This window comes from Brassica oleracea, chromosome C4 (assembly GCF_000695525.1).
Source record: "Brassica oleracea var. oleracea cultivar TO1000 chromosome C4, BOL, whole genome shotgun sequence".
NCBI lineage: Eukaryota > Viridiplantae > Streptophyta > Magnoliopsida > Brassicales > Brassicaceae > Brassica > Brassica oleracea.
The window spans coordinates 24,133,300-24,149,494 of record NC_027751.1 but is presented as its reverse complement, the minus strand read 5'-3'; the positions used below and the strand labels follow the sequence as shown (position 1 = coordinate 24,149,494).

Sequence of the window (16,195 nt, the reverse complement as noted above, 5' to 3'; positions counted from 1 at the left end):
CAGTTAACGGACAGTTTCCCCGGTCCACAATAACAACGTCTCCAATAAGCTAACAAAGATTCAAACAGGTAGTTTAGGTATTCACTTTCAACATCACAAATTTGTTTTAAATGCATTGATTCCAGTCATAACTTTGTACCTTGTCCTTGAGCGGTGAACAAATCAACAATCATGAGGATTTGCTAAAACAAGGTGAGTTTGATTAGCGTCCTTCTCTTTGGACACTATTCGCCTCCCAAATCTCGCACCGAGGCCCACAAACTCCTCATCTTCAGAATCAACCATCAATCCACGTTTGAACTTTAATCTAAGGAAAGAAACATAAGATTTCACCTGATCTTAATCCAGTTTAGTAAACTCTTGTCACTTTATAGAAGAAGTGTTATATATATATATTGATAGAAGCAACAAAGCTCGTCGATAGCAGCGTGTGGATGTTCGCAGAGAGCAATTTATCGCTCAACAAACAAGTGACAATGACATCCCGGGGGAAAAGTACAACTTTACTATAAAAATCACATTTTTTATTAGTTCTCAGTATTCGATGGTTCTGTCGGATGTGACGTAAGCGCCAAGAAAGTAACGTGAGGACGCAATGACAAAAACGACGTCGTTACCTCGAAACATTGATTAAACCGGTTTAGCAACAATGGTTATCTGTGGAAAGTGAGCGCCAAGAAAGTATTAATTCTTCTTAAAAGGTGTATATTTAGAGAAGCATCACGTTTTCCTTATTTTTCCTCTAATCAGATCACCAATTAAAGCCGAATATACACCATAGTTACTGACATAATTAGTATACATATCATGATTCTCTGTATTAATTGTGAATCTCATGACTGCTGTATATATACTTAGCCTCTGTTAACGGAATAGCACAACACATTTTCCTCATTTTTATCAGAAATGGAGAGGACAATTTCTTATGTATTATTTGTCACCTTCTTTATCATGTCTGCGTTAGGTATATTACATCTTCTATTTTTCGTTTTCCTTTTTTTGGGGGTATAATATACCTATACAATTTTACAAGTTCTCACTCTGATTCAGTTAACATATTTAATATCTTATACGCTTTTTGTTCTTGTAATGTCTAATCATTCTTGAACATTTATGCTTTGTCTATTTTTATACAAATATTTATGCTTTGTCTGTATGTGTTATTACAGTTATGATTGAGGCACAAGGGAATTTGTGCAGAGATGGTCTAGGCACTTGTGAAGACTGCGACCAGAAATGTAAAACTAAGCACGGACCATCAAGCGAAAGCAGCTGCGACCGTAGTGTTGGAGTGGCATTATGCACGTGCTTTTACCAATGTACTCCTCCTACACCTCCGTCGCCCCCGACACGGCCCACTTGCAACAGTGGAACTACTCTATGCAATGAACAGTGTTCGGACAGTTGCTGTGACACGAACTGCGCACAATCGCATGACGGTGGACATGGAATTTGTAATTCCATTGGTAACACTCGTCTTTGTTTGTGTGAGTACGCTTGCTAGAACCGGTTAATTAAGAATCGATATGTACTGTGTTTCCTTGATTAATTTGATTGTTTCCTTCCGAAATTTAAGAAATTAATAAAATATGCATTAAATTTTTTAAAGGCTTTAATTTTTTTTTTATGTCAAATGAATGAGGAGAACAATGAAATTCATCTTCGAACCAAAAATGTAACAATATTTATAAACAAAAATTGAACATAAATATTCTTAACAAAATTTGGGAAGAAAAAAATAAATAACAAATATTCTTCTTTATTTTTATTATTTTATTCTTTTATGATTTTACTTTTCATTCTTATTGTTTTAAACTTTTAATGGTCATTCGTTAAAACCAAATAATTATCTTTAGTAATAATAATAACAGTAGAAAAGTCATCTAACAATATTAAAAAGGGAATATGAAGTCCTCTTAGCATGTCTATGTCATATGAAAAAATCAACCACTAATATTGCAGCAATCATCCATGTTTGATTAATCAGCCTATAATTATTCACCAAACTTCCACGTCGGCTAATATTTCAACAAACTTAATTTTTATCACGTTTTAATGTAATCACGCTTTAATGCAATGCACACAAATGACAATCTGACGAGGCCCATCTCAGCCCATCACCTTCAAATGAAATTAATCTACTTTACGCCCACATTCTCAGCTTCATTTTCATCAGCTAACCCTAGCAGCCGTAGAATCAACCCCACATATTTTAATGTAAATCAAGTCAGAGAATTCAATTCCGTCTTTATTCTTATGTATAACGTCGTCCTCTATAGAGCATCATTAACGGGTTCTTAGCACGGGGTTTTTAGCTGAATATAAGAATTCAATTCTTAATTTTTAACTAAAAATGCTAAGAATCGGCTCTTAAATAAAAGATTTAAGAGTTAAAAGTTAAGAGTCGGATTTTTATATTCCGAACTATGTACTAAGAACCCTGCGTTAATGATGGTACTCAAAGCTCGGACATCAAAGCTCCTCAAAACCTCACCTTCCATGTGACACCCAAACGCCTCACCTCCAACCAAACTCAGCATATATATATACTCCCATGAATCTCAAGCCTCCCCTATTTACGTATTATCTTACTAATATCCCAGCAAATACACCGCTTCAATGGAAACAAATCCGGCGAAGGGAGCACCAAAATGCCGGCGAGGACTAGCATCGGTTCCATTGATAGAGAAAATGGATTTGGGGCTCCAATGCTCGGCCGAAATTGACGCCAAATTCACTGGCGGGTTAATACTATCGATTAAAATACGACTCGAGCTTATTAGATCAACCTACGGAAAAGACATACCGAAAACAGAAAACAGGTGCTCTGTTTTATACTCTAATCGCACTTTTTTTGAAATCCAGGAAGCGTTTTCATTGCAACCTGGGAGATCACAGTTTTGATGTTTTGTTATCTTTTTGGGTTGGGCTCTAACAACATATTTTTTCCCTTTTTGTTGGTATTTTTCTGCCGAGTTTAAGCTTTAAGACACTGCTACAGATTTCCACCCGACCAAGTTGTTAAGGTATCTGCTCTTTCTTTCTGTAATTTTGAACATTTATTAACTAATCTGCACCCTGGTACTGCATTCCAAGTGATTTAGTTTATTTAGAAGTCTAAGCTTATTTACGTATCGTATCTCCGTGATGTGGGCGTTCTTCCATTAATATAGTTAAGTTCTGTGTTTTTTAAATGTAGTCCAAGTGTTCTTATACTTACTTAATGGATTATGGTGCAGTTGTTGCTGAGCACTATTCTTGGGTTTTTCATCAAACTTCTAATATGTCTGAACGATTCATCAGTTTCCACTCCCTGGCCTATAATCAGGTATGCTCTTGATTATCTATTCTCCAGAAAACTGAGAGCACTCAGAGTTGTCTTCATCTTGAATCTGTTTTTTTTTCTCTTGCTGTCATGGTTTTGTTTGGTGCTGAGAATATATCTAAATGTGTAGTGAATCTGAGTTTGAGATGGAAGCTTAAAGGAGATGTATGCCATGACTCAAACTAAGACTGCCCATGCCTCGAAAAAGGTTTAAATAAACGCCATCTGGCCCTTGCTTTTTTGTTGTTTGTAGGAGTAAAAGCACCTCCAATAGATTAGGAGATACAAGGATCCTGATTATACTAACTTTTTACTATCGCTGAAGCAGCAAGAAGAAGAGAAACAAGAAGAACTTTCAAGGATTAAGGATTTTTGGAGGTGGTGAAGAGGATATGGTTCTACGCGGTGACCAGACCAACGGCCAGAGAAGCAGGTGAACAAACCAGATATAGAGTTCCTGAAGAGGAAGATGATCTTTGCAAACTTGCGATGCATTGGGTGTTTTGGCTTCTGCTTATGTAAGTAAAATATGCCTATGTTCCACAACAATGAGTAAATCTTGCTGGTCAAGAAAGAGGTACAATGATTATATGATCGTCTGGATAAGTAGTTTGCTTGATTATCAAATTGTGTCCTACATTGAAGTCTGTCCCTCTGTTTCTCTAGATTGGAGTTCTATAACACGATGGTCGAGAGAGAATATGTTGATTGTGAAATCTGCGATGAATACACAGAGTCGCTACAGAAAATAGTGACACATGTGATCAAGTTGCTCAAGCAGTCACGCTTAGATGAAAAGCCTTATTGTGAGGAGGAACGCTTTCGCACCAAATCATCCTGAACAAAACCAGAAACTGAGACGTAGCAAATGGTGTTGGTAGCGGCGGCGATGTTGTAAATTCGTTAAGCAAGAGCCATATATTCATTATTTAAAAAATGTTTACGGCCAGAAGTAAATTCTCGGTTCTAGACTGCTTAATTTAAAAAATGATGCAGTGTTTACAATATATTACATTTGTTTATTATATCTTTTAGAACTGCTTTTGTTGGTAAAAATTTTAGTCACAGTCGAAGATGGATGGAAACATGAATATGGGACCGTTAGGTAAGGGAAAACTAAAGGAAAATACACATTTTCTTACAAACATCACAATACGTGGTGAACATTCCGATTAGTACTTCGGTTTTTGATTTCTAAATGAGTTTAGTCAAAATTTAGAAAGAACTATTAATGCAATCAGGAGAAACTATATAACTGTCCGGCTAAGAAGCACGTGCAATGGCTCGACAAAAATCCTTACGCGTTCAGTATTACTTACTGTAGTTCCTACACATGTCAATTCTTCACCGGTTCCACAATATCATCAACATCCGCCACTGCAACAATCGTCAACGTTCATCACGGTTTGGCCATTGGTAACATTGTAACATGAACTTTGTTGTTCGTTTCAGCGAATCCTGCTTTAACCACGATAGTTTAGACTCGAGAGCTATGACGTGTTCTGATTAAGTAATTTCTAACAAAGGCATATGAAATAAGCTAACAAGGCCTGGATGATATAATTTAGTTGTATAATTCTCTGATTGAATTGCTAAAAACATAAGAATTTATCCATTATTTTATAATATGAAGATAAAATATCCTACTCCTTAAAACTAAGTTTAGGTCTAAAAGTAACTATATGATATAATTATATATATTTTAAAAAATAATATTTCATTTTATTATTATTAATATCTTCATTTTAGCATCAACTAGACTATTATATATACATATATATATATAATGTGTATATTATCAAAAAAATAAATAGCAGGGTAAGAACTAAAATGATACCAAATGGAAAACGTTTAAATGTTCATGTGAATAAAAAATAATTGATCATATTTTCAATTTTTATTTATTTTTTGTTTGTAGGTTTATGTTTACCATCTTAAATATATTTCTGGATATTAAATACAACCAATTTTAGACGATACAATTTTCTAATTTATATAGTTACAATATATATTATATATTAATACAAATGATATGACAATTTAAATTAAATTATAAATTTGTGAAAATAGAACTTAATAGAATCAATATTAAAAACACTGAAAACAAATATATAGATAAATAATATTTGATGACTAAACATTTCTAATCCAAACTTATAGTTATATAATATTTCAACATTTTACACATAAAATAATTTATTTTATAGAAAATAAAATATATATAATAAATAAAAAAACATTATTCATATCTAATAATAAATATATTAATTATTAATATATATATATATATGTGTAAAATATGCTTTTCTCTTTTTTCATTAAGCGATCTAAGCAAGTGGTGACATACTCTCCCACTCTTTATGCTCTTAACAAACATATAATTTTCTCAAAAAAATGAAATTTGTTGGAGAACTCTCAATGCATACCGCGTGATCTTCCAACTCTTTGGAAATGCACACAATTTAAGGTTAGTTTTTTTTTTTTTGTCACTGTTATCGCAATATTCAATAAGGTTATTGCGGTTAGTTATACATATATATATTTACATTTTTGTTATCGCAATATTCAATATTTTTAATATACTTGTAAAAACTCAAACTTGGTCAATTGTAAAGACTAACTTGTTCCAAAATATTTAAAAATGTAGACTGCATATGAAGCCTACTTTTGAAAGTCAATTCCTGGATGAATTCTGGTTAATTGCAAAAATTAACATTTTCAAAATATAGATTGAAAAGAAAGCCTACACGTATAAAATCACAGCTTTTTTAAAGTAAATACTAATAAGCCTACCCGTGAATTTTTCAATTGCAAAAACTAAACCAAATTGTAGACCTACATGAAATTTTAGAGAGAGATTGCGTAAATTTCATTAATATAGGGAGACAAAAATTGCAACTAGGTTAAAATTTACCATAGTATAGACTTCATTTGAAATCTACTAAAATTAAAATTTTAGAGTAGACTTTATTGTTAGTCTACTTAGTAGACTTTTTTGGAAGTCTATTATGATATTTTCATTATTGTTGTTTAATAATTTTAATATATGAGCTTAAATTTTTAATTTATTCATACAAAAACTAAACTTAATCAAAATTATTTTGATTTTTGTAATATTTTTTGTTCTTTATTGTTTTAGAAAAATTAATATATAAATTTTTTTTTTCATTATTTATTATTCTAATAATTTTAATACATGATTTCACGTTAGGTTAAAAATATTTGGTTTAAGTTCGGTTAGGTTAAAATTAAACTGGTTAAATCTGGTTAGATTAAATTGCTACCGGTGAGTAAACTTCTTTGTAAGTTTACAAAGATTATTTTATTGGTTCTTTTTTTATTTATTGTTTTAGTAATTTTAACGTATGATTTACTAAATTTATTTCTTTATTTCTTAGGAGTTATAATATATGATTTCCGATTTTTATTTATAAAGAGCTAAATTTAATTTAAAATAATATTTTTGTAATCACTAATTAAAGAAGACTCAAAAAGACGTCTATAGTGCAATAGAATTTATTATAGGTCTACTATACCATAAACCAAAAATCTCAAACCCTAAAATTTCTATTTATGATAAAAAATTCTCAATTATTGTATCAGATATAAAAATATTTAAAATATAAACTACTCAACATTAATATTCAAATTTAAGTCAATAAACCAAAAAAAAATCTCAATCTAAAATATAACCCTTAGAACCTTTTGTTGCTAAACAATAAATATTGTCTAACACATGGTTATCAAATCAATATATATTCTTTTAAAATTTTCAGTTATATAAAATTTTAATTTATAAACTTCATATTAATCCTTATATTTATGATTAATTAAAAATTTCACAAAAAATTCTTTTATACATTTTAGAAAAATAATTTATCAGATCAAATTACGATGTAGACTACATAATGAGTTTACATAGTAAACTTCTTAAGAGGTTGACAATTTCTTAGACTTCTTTTGTTATGTTTAGACTTACGAAGGACATAATCGTAAAATAATTTTTTGTTTGGTCATAAGGGTTAAATAATATTTTTACTATCTATTTAGGTTGGTTTTGCATTTGATTGAATTTGAGAGTTATTTTTATGTTTAATTTGAATATTTGGTTGTTGTTAGCAAATTTCCATTTAATTCATTGATAGACAACTCTTCAAATATTATTGTGGTCGACCCACTTTGACTAAAAAACGGAAAGGCAGTATGAATGAATGAATCATGAGTCTACCTTTGACCAAAAGCAACTTCTTTCTCCGAAAAGAAAATTCATGTATAACAAAAGCTGCGGTTAGGAACTATAGGGCATGACTAAATTTTGAATTTACTCCCCCAAAGTTTCAGTTTCATTCTCCAAAACACAATTCAAACTTGTTAGTCGAATTCAATGAGAAGCATAAGATGAATTACGACCCTTTAGCCTTTAACAGAAACACATACTTCTCTTCTCATATCACCGTATCAACAACCATATCGACAACTTCTCGGCGAATTGACATTTCTCTCTGGAAGCTCCGAGGGTGAGAGCATTAGCGTCTCCGATTTCGGACCTGAGAAACTCTCCGGGGCTGCAGAATTCTTCGGGAGACATGTCGTCTTGTCCTACAAAAAGCCAGTGAGGATCGAGGCTTCTCTCTTCCGTCGTATCTACGAGACTACGAGGAAGAGTGATATGAAGAAAGAGGTGAACATTTATCCCTTTGAATAGTAATGGCAGAATCTCTGTGATTTCAACTAGATTTAGGGCTCCTTTTGAATGTTTTTCCCAAAATTTCTGTAATTCAAGAGGATTTATAGGTCTGGTGATTTCTGTTATTTGATCCTTTGGTTTGTGATTCTAGTTAAGAGTTCTAATGATATCAGTGAGTTGTAAAGTCCTTTCTCCTAAAACCTTTTGGGATTCTCTCGGTCTTATTTGCTTAGATATCGTTTGATGTTAAGATTACACAATGATTCTTATGATGTTTGCATCAGTTATGAATCTCTTTTGTTGCTTCTTCCACTAAATTGCAATGTACCTCAACTGTTGGAGCAACATATTAACATAGGCGAGATATAGACCACCTTTGGAGGTACATAAGATCAAAGGTTATTGACTGACTAGTCCTTATATTTTCTGGTATTTGAACACTTAAACTTTTTGCTTTACAGGGGTGAAATGTGTCTGTAAGAAGATCAGAAGAAAACCCAAAGAACAAAGGTTTCAAGAACTAAATGAGAAGAATCAAATAATAACCGGATATGTTGCTTTTGTTGAGATGTCAAGCAATGGTTGAAGAATTGGGAGACACAAAAAGGATATGTTGCATGCGTAAAATGTTTCTACTTTGAGTTGTAAAGAGTTATAAAACATGTGTACATATTATTATCGTGGATAAACCCCCAAGTTTCTTTCGTAAACGAACACGAATTTAAACATATATATTTGCTTGTTTGACCATCATGGATAGCAAAATTAGTATCCACATGTACACATATTTATTGTACATATTTATGATGATATCCACATGTACAATACGGTGCAAGGAAAAAAAAAACAGATTTAGATAAGATAAGTATCTTTCTTGAGTTTAACATACAAAAAAAGAGAATTGGAACTCATTTAAGAATGTGAGATGATACATCATGATCGAGCAATGTAGAGACCAAAAACCAAAACCAAAGAAAAGAGATGGATAAGGAAGAAATCATCTTCTTTCTATCTCGAGGCACTAGTCATCTTCTTGTCTCCATTGAATTCACCAAGTCTCTCATCAAACGTGATGACTACATTCACACAATCACCATCATCCCCTGGCACTTACCTTTCGTTCCTCAATCCAACCTCTTGGCTAAATCTCCTCGCTTCAGAGCCTAGAATTCATCTTTTGCCATTGTCTGAAATTTAAAACCCTTATCCATTGGACCAAACTCACGAACAATTACATGTGTGTACTTAAACTGTTGGGTGCTGTTCGTTTGCTCACCCAGGTGATCCATCTGGGTGAAGATGCAAATCGATATTCGTTTTGTACATTATAATGTTACATCCAGATGGATCACCCAACTAAATTGTTAAAAACTCATCTCAAATTTTCACCCAAATAAAGGTGAGTTTTGATGGTGTGTATCTGGATGCAGATGCATCTAATTCAGTCCAAAATGATAAATGACAAAATAATTTTTAAAATCAAAAGAGATTTTCCCGTCAAAATCGGAAAAACACATTTTCTCGACAAAACCGGAGAAATGCATTTTTCTGGCAAAAACGCAAAAACACATGTTTCCGTAAAAACCGCAAAAACATATTATCCCGCCAAAATCGGAAAAACGCATTTTTCCCCAAAAAACAAATGTTCCCGCCAAAACCGCCAAAATCACATTTTTTCGCCAAAACCACAAAAATTACTTTTCGTCAACAGCATATTTTTCCGCAAAAACCGCAAAAAATATATTTTCTGCCAAATACGCAAAAATGCACTTTTCCCGTCAAAAACGCAAAAATGCATTTTCCCGCCAAAAACACGAAAAAACATTTTCCCGTCAAACCCGCAAAAACATACTTTTTCGTCAAAAACACGTTTTCCACCAAAACCGCCAAAAAGTATTTCCTTTTAAAACCGCAAAAACGCAATTTTTCCACCAAAACCGCATAAACATATTTTCCCACCAAAACCGGAAAACACATTTTTTCGTCAAAACACATTTTTTCGTAAAAATTGCAAAAATTATTTTCCGTCAAAACCGTAAAAATGTTGTTTTTCCGCCAAAAATTTTTAAAAATATATTTTAGTCATTTCATTAACAAGTCCACGTGATGCAGATGCAAGTTAAAAAATAAATTAAAAAGCAAAAGAACGTAGTTGAGTTCAGATGATTCATCTGGATGCATAAACGAAATGAAGAAACGAACAACATCCAAATGATCTGGACAAGACATCTAGATGGACCAACTGGATGCATCTTTAGATGGACAAACGAACAAGGCCATGCTCAACGTTGTTGACAACAATGCCACAACCTAAGCACTTGAACATCCTGTAAAGAAGCTAAGGTCTCGCTTTGCTTGTTCGGGTAATTACACTTGTCACCGATACAAGCTTCCTGATTTCTGCAGTGGTTAGTTCGCTCACCCTAGAAAGTTGAAACAATTTCAAGACCACATCAGAAACTGAATTACAATAAAATTTGATTCAAACGCAAACAGCAAACCTCTTGAGTAACTCTAAGAGCACGTTCTCCACTTGAATTGCTTGTTCATCGGTTACAAATCTCAGATTTTTTTGGCTCCGTCAGAGAAGGAGCACCACCACTATTTTCTTATTCCCGGAGCTATGTTTTCTGGGTTTATTCAGTTGTTATTATCGGAGGAGATTTTAGGAAGAAGCTCAAGTCCTTGCAATTCAGACCTCCGACTTTATTTTTTCTTCTCACAAACAGATTTTTGAAGCTTGCACCACCGTGGACGTCACACCGTGTTGGAGATCCGCCATCAAAACCGAGCTGGAGCTGTCGTAACACATCACCACCACAACCGTGGGTGAGTTTAAAGATTAGATGGAAAAATAAAAAGATCCCAAATTTGATTTGCAGATTTTTATCCCTCGATTCGAGAAATGGAGAAAAAAACTTAAACTGGTGACCAATGTTTAGGAGGAAAAAGATGATGAATTTGTTATTCCTCAAAATTGTTACCAATTCACTTGAATGTTTTGTCAAATTATTAGTAAATGGGTTCCATTACATTCCACTTTCTATGTTATTAAACAGAAGTATTTAAGCTTTTGTTTGGCAACATAGATAGCAGTTAAAAAAAAATGTGTTGTTTGGAAATATGGATAACAGTAAGTTAGAAAAAAAAAGTAATGGACTTATGCTATTAAAAAAATTGGAAGTCCATTACATAATATTAAAAAAACATGGATGGCAATCATGGACTTGGACCGCGGGCCTGACTCGTAAAGAACTGTCACGGGACGGTATTGAGACGAGGTTTTCTAGACCCGTAAATTTGCGGGCCTCGCGGGACGGGTCTTTGCGGGATTGGGTCTTTTGCGGGATGGACCGAAATGGGTCATGCGGGATTACATGGACCCGTATTTTTTTTCATTTCTTATTTTACATGAAAAAACGAGAGAGAGAGTGAGAAGAAAACGATTCTTGTGACTTTGCCCCTAGAAAACATAAGGAGTTCCGGCGATGACGACTCCAGCTCCGGCGATGACGATTCGAGATCCGGCGATGATGACTCCAGCTCCGGCGATGACGATTCGAGCTCTGGTGGTGTTTTGATTTGGTTTTCTCTTTTTATTACACACAACTATGAATTGCTTTATTACAATGTGGAATTTCTTGTTTAAGTTGGTTGGTTTTGTTTTCAATACTGTGAGATGGTGTTTTTCTTAAATTAAATTTGGTTACAATGGTGTTGTTTAGGAGAAAAGTTAGTTGTTTATAATGTCACTTCTATAATTTGACAAAGTGATTCACGATTTTTTTTTTGAAATCCAAAGAATTACAAAGAGGGATGGTTTGATGAAGACGTACAACACTTGAGCCAAGTTATTACAAAGACAACAACTCAATCAGATTCAAACTTAATAAAATCTTATGCTGATAACAAAAAAAAATGCATTTAACTCAAGAACGCAAGCTCAAACAGAGCTTTATGGCATTGATTTTGATAAGGCTTTAGTGAAGCTTAATGAGTTCTCTTCAACTCTCTTACACAAATCTTCCACTTGAACATTCATGAAGGAAGCTGAAGTAGGCGGTTTGATAATGAGGCATCCCGCGGGACGGCCCGCGAATGCCTATGTGTTATGCGGTACAGGTTTGGGCTTGCATCCTGAGGACCGCAGCCCGTGCGGGACAGGCCTACTGTGACCCGCTCGATGACTAACCTTCCGCGGTACGGGACGGGACGGGATGAGTAAACCTGTTTGACCTCTCTACTTGATATACATATTCAAATCAAAATAATAATCTGAAATTGATTTATATCAAAAATTCATTCAAAAATATATATATATATTCAAAATTTGATTTTTACTAACATATTTTCCAATAACCATTATAAAAATGTTTTCAATATATATAAGAAAAATACAATACAAAGCCCAATTTCAAACAACAACTTAAATTATGGTTTTAATATTTCACATTGAAATTTAAAAATATAATATATGTGATCATTTATATGATTGTACGTATAGAACTTATTTGATGGTACGTATAAAATACGATTAATTATATTGTAACCTATGATGACACATATAGGATATATAATAGTGATTAGGGGTGGACGTTCGGGTTTGTTTTTGGGTCTGTTTGGGATTTCGTGTTCGGTTCAGATCTTTGAGGATTCGGTTCGGATTTGGATAACCAATTTAAATTGGTTTGGCTTAAATAGTTGGATAGAGAATTAATAATTATTTAAATATTTTTGGAATTTTGAGTATATTTTAACTATTTTAGATATTTATGTTTGATTATTTGTATATATTTTTAAGTATTTAAACGAACTTAAAAGTATCTTATATATTATGGATCTTTTATATATATTAAATCTAAAAATAATTAATATATATATAAGTATATAAATCTATTTTGGATACCCAAAATACTTCGGTTCGGATCGGATTAGGTTTCAGTTCTTCAAATACCAAAATTTTGAATAATTCAGATATTAAATCAATTTCGATTCGGATTTGGTGCTATTTATTCGGATTGGGATCGGTTAGATTCTTCGAATTCGAGTTTTTTGTTCAACTCTAAATAGTGACATTAAAAACAAATAGCATCATATTTTTTTTTAAATGCATCTGCGCGTCCGCGCGGATCAAAATCTAGTTTCCTCTCGTATGAAGAAACCAGCGGAAGAAATATTTCCTCCTGTAAAACTGAAGAGGAACAAGTGGACTCTAATTTAAGCTTTAAAAGTTCAAATAACAAAATAAAATTTCAGATAGATTAAAATGTACCGCAAGACTAACAAAATATTCACACATCTACATCTAATATATTACTTTGACCTCACGTTATATACAAAAAGAAGTTTAAACTTATCTTAATTTAACTCATGATCATCCAACTATATAAATATTAAAGTACGTTTACTGCATTGAACATAGTAAAACATAAAAAGAGTTAAGAAGATTTATGCTTTATATTTTCTTTTAGAAAAAGCTAGCTTTTTTGGTGACAAAAGTTAACTTCGAGTAGTCTGAGCAACATCAAAGTATACCATAGAGTTAACTTTAAAGTTTCATAGTTTAATCATACGTATGATTTGGTGAAAAATTTATATTTATTGAATTCTGAAAACATCTGTTCATCTTGATGTTTACTATTTATGTTTATTATTACTTGTTCAGTTATTTCTCTACATTTGTTCCTTTTCATTCAATTATTTTTCCAATTCAATTCTATAAATAAAATTTTGTTCAAAAAAAAAATTTCCATTCGATTATTTTTCCAATTCAAAAAATTTCCATTCGTTTTGTTCAAAAAAATTTCCATTCGTTTTGTCCATCATTGGGTCATAAGTTGAAGTCTGGAACTTTTGTTTTTGTTAATTGCCGAAAGCAAGAAGGATAGACTTGAAATTTCATGTTCTCAGTTGTATTGAAATCCTTGGACAAAGTGTCTTAGTAGCAAATAGTGTTCTATTATAAAGATGAAAAGTGACTTAAAATGTAATATTTTCATGAATCATTAGCTAGCCTTTGATATATTTTCTCGACATTTTTATAAGACCTAAATAAACTTCCTAAGCAATATATCCCATCCTCGATGGCTCCATGTCTGCCCTCATACAGTCATGCGACATATGGATTAAAAAGAATAGATATAAATATGGTGAGCATAATATCTAGCTCAATATTTATTAAAGACAAAGCATGTCATGGAAAAAAAAGAAGAGACGGAATACTACACCAATTCACATATTAAAACAAAAAGCAGATTATATATACTCCATCAGTTTCGCAAAACAATATCACTTTAACATATTTCACGCAAATTAAAAAAAATTAGAATATACTAATTTACTTTTATTTACTGTATAATAAATTAAATAAAATAATTTAAATAAACATCTATTGGTTAATTAAGAGAATAAAAAAAATTATGTATGAAAGATTGCGTTGAAATTGTGAAATGATATTTTTTTTAAAACCAAAAAATGTTAGAACTACACTTTTTAAGAAACAAAGAGAGTAATCTCTATAATATTATTTGAGAAGTTGGTTTCTTACATGTCATGCTCACTTTAATTCTCAATGCGGATAATTATGAAAGTAACCTTAATGAACTAAAAATATAATTTTTTATTGTCACAAATAACAATTATTCATGTTTCCTTTTTATTAGTAAAATTAGGATTAAATTTAATTAAAATTTCCTTTTTTTGTCCTAAACCACATAAATAATAAAAAGAAATATCTATATAATATAAACATAGATTTTTATATAAAAATAATTTTAGTTTTATTATTCTTTATGTTTCATAATACAATAATAATAAATTATCTATAAAATTTAAAAATATATACTTACAAATATATATACATAATTTCAAAAAAAATGACAATAGAGTAATTTAGAAATTCTATTCTAAAATATAATATTTTTATTATATTTTGATCAAATAATTATCAAGTAAATAGTTGTAAACAACATAAATTATTATTTAATATCTTATTTTTTTTTTAAAATGATTATATCTTATGACTATTTAAAACCAAATAAAGTTTTAAAATGTGAGGCTGTAACAAGATAAGTAATATTCTATTATAAATATATTTTTGATTAATGATTAGAATTTTTTTTATCATCAATTAATGATTAGAATTTTATATCAAAAATTAACAATATTTCAATTTTTATTTTATTTTATTGAAAAAACATACTTCAAGTTATACAAATCTCACAAAATATATTTATCATCCTAAGATAAAATTTTAAAAAAATCTAATAAACAAGATGTTCTTATTTTAGTCTAATTGTAACAAAAAAATTGTGATTCATTTCAAATAAATTGATACAATCCAATATAGTAAAATATGATTAACCAACCACTCTTAATATGAACAATAAAATCAACCAATTATTATGAGTGTGTATGAATTTTAAAATATTACAACTTATGTTTATTAATGCCACTCTGATTTAATATTTATATTTCCTCTTTTTTTGGGGGGGAATTTTCATGTTTACCATTTTGTTGGTACCATTATTCATATTTTTTTGTGCACACCATTATTCACGTTTACCATCACTAAAAACACATTTTCGAAAATACCTTCTTCATGAGGCAAAAAACTCTTATACTCTTACTCTATATATATTATAAATAATTATTTATATAAACTAAAAATTAAAGAAAAATTATGTTCTGTTGTAAACTTAAGAGAATGGAATCTGTAAGTTCTTGTTATATTAATCAATCATAAGATGTCCTTATATATAGGAGTTACAAAGACATAAAAAGAAAGACATAAATATGGAAAGTGTACAAATACACGGAAAAGAAAAATAGAGTTTCCCCTTCTCTAAGCCGCCTCTCTCTCTCTCTCTAGGTGTTGGGCCGGTTTATGGACCGGGCCGGTTGTGGACATCCATCATATGGTTTATAACACTCCCTCTTGGATGTCATAACCATTCACAGTTTGTAATACGCTTTGGATGTTGCCTCATTAAAACCTTATCAGGAAAATCCAGTGGGACAAAACCATGATGAAAGAAGAAAGGTACAACACGTATTACTCCCGCTGATGCGAACATCACTGAAGGTCTTTCAGTCGACGCATCCCAACCTGATGGTTGAGCTTCATGGACGCCAATGACTAATGGTCTCAATACCATATCATTGTGGATCCGAGAGATAACATG

The 16,195-nt window shown here is 31.6% G+C and overlaps 1 protein-coding gene across 3 annotated transcripts; it reads left to right on the top strand.

Annotated features, from left to right (window-relative positions):
• Positions 1-2,514: 2,514 nt before the first annotated feature.
• Positions 2,515-4,311, top strand: LOC106341134. 3 transcript variants are annotated; one of them, XR_001269565.1, is made up of 5 exons: positions 2,515-3,026; positions 3,240-3,328; positions 3,456-3,533; positions 3,654-3,843; positions 3,992-4,311. XR_001269565.1 is itself a non-coding variant. In XM_013779956.1 (5 exons), the coding sequence occupies exons 1-4, from the start codon at positions 2,620-2,622 to the stop codon at positions 3,481-3,483; spliced, it is 345 nt and encodes a 114-aa protein (XP_013635410.1). In that variant the 5' UTR covers positions 2,515-2,619; the 3' UTR covers positions 3,484-3,533; positions 3,654-4,311. The 3 variants fall into 3 exon arrangements, 1 of the variants encoding a protein (XP_013635410.1); XR_001269566.1 differs by having other exon boundaries at positions 3,654-3,902; XM_013779956.1 differs by having other exon boundaries at positions 2,515-2,822; positions 3,002-3,026; positions 3,654-4,311.
• Positions 4,312-16,195: the final 11,884 nt, after the last annotated feature.

Excerpts from the sequence above, each read along its gene's own strand:
- LOC106341134 (XM_013779956.1), top strand. The coding sequence starts at position 2,620 with ATGGAAACAAATCCGGCGAAGGGAGCACCAAAATGCCGGCGAGGACTA. Across the intron at positions 3,027-3,239 it reads CACCCGACCAAGTTGTTAAG|TTGTTGCTGAGCACTATTCT; the intron begins GTATCTGCTCTT and ends ATTATGGTGCAG. Across the intron at positions 3,329-3,455 it reads ACTCCCTGGCCTATAATCAG|TGAATCTGAGTTTGAGATGG; the intron begins GTATGCTCTTGA and ends CTAAATGTGTAG.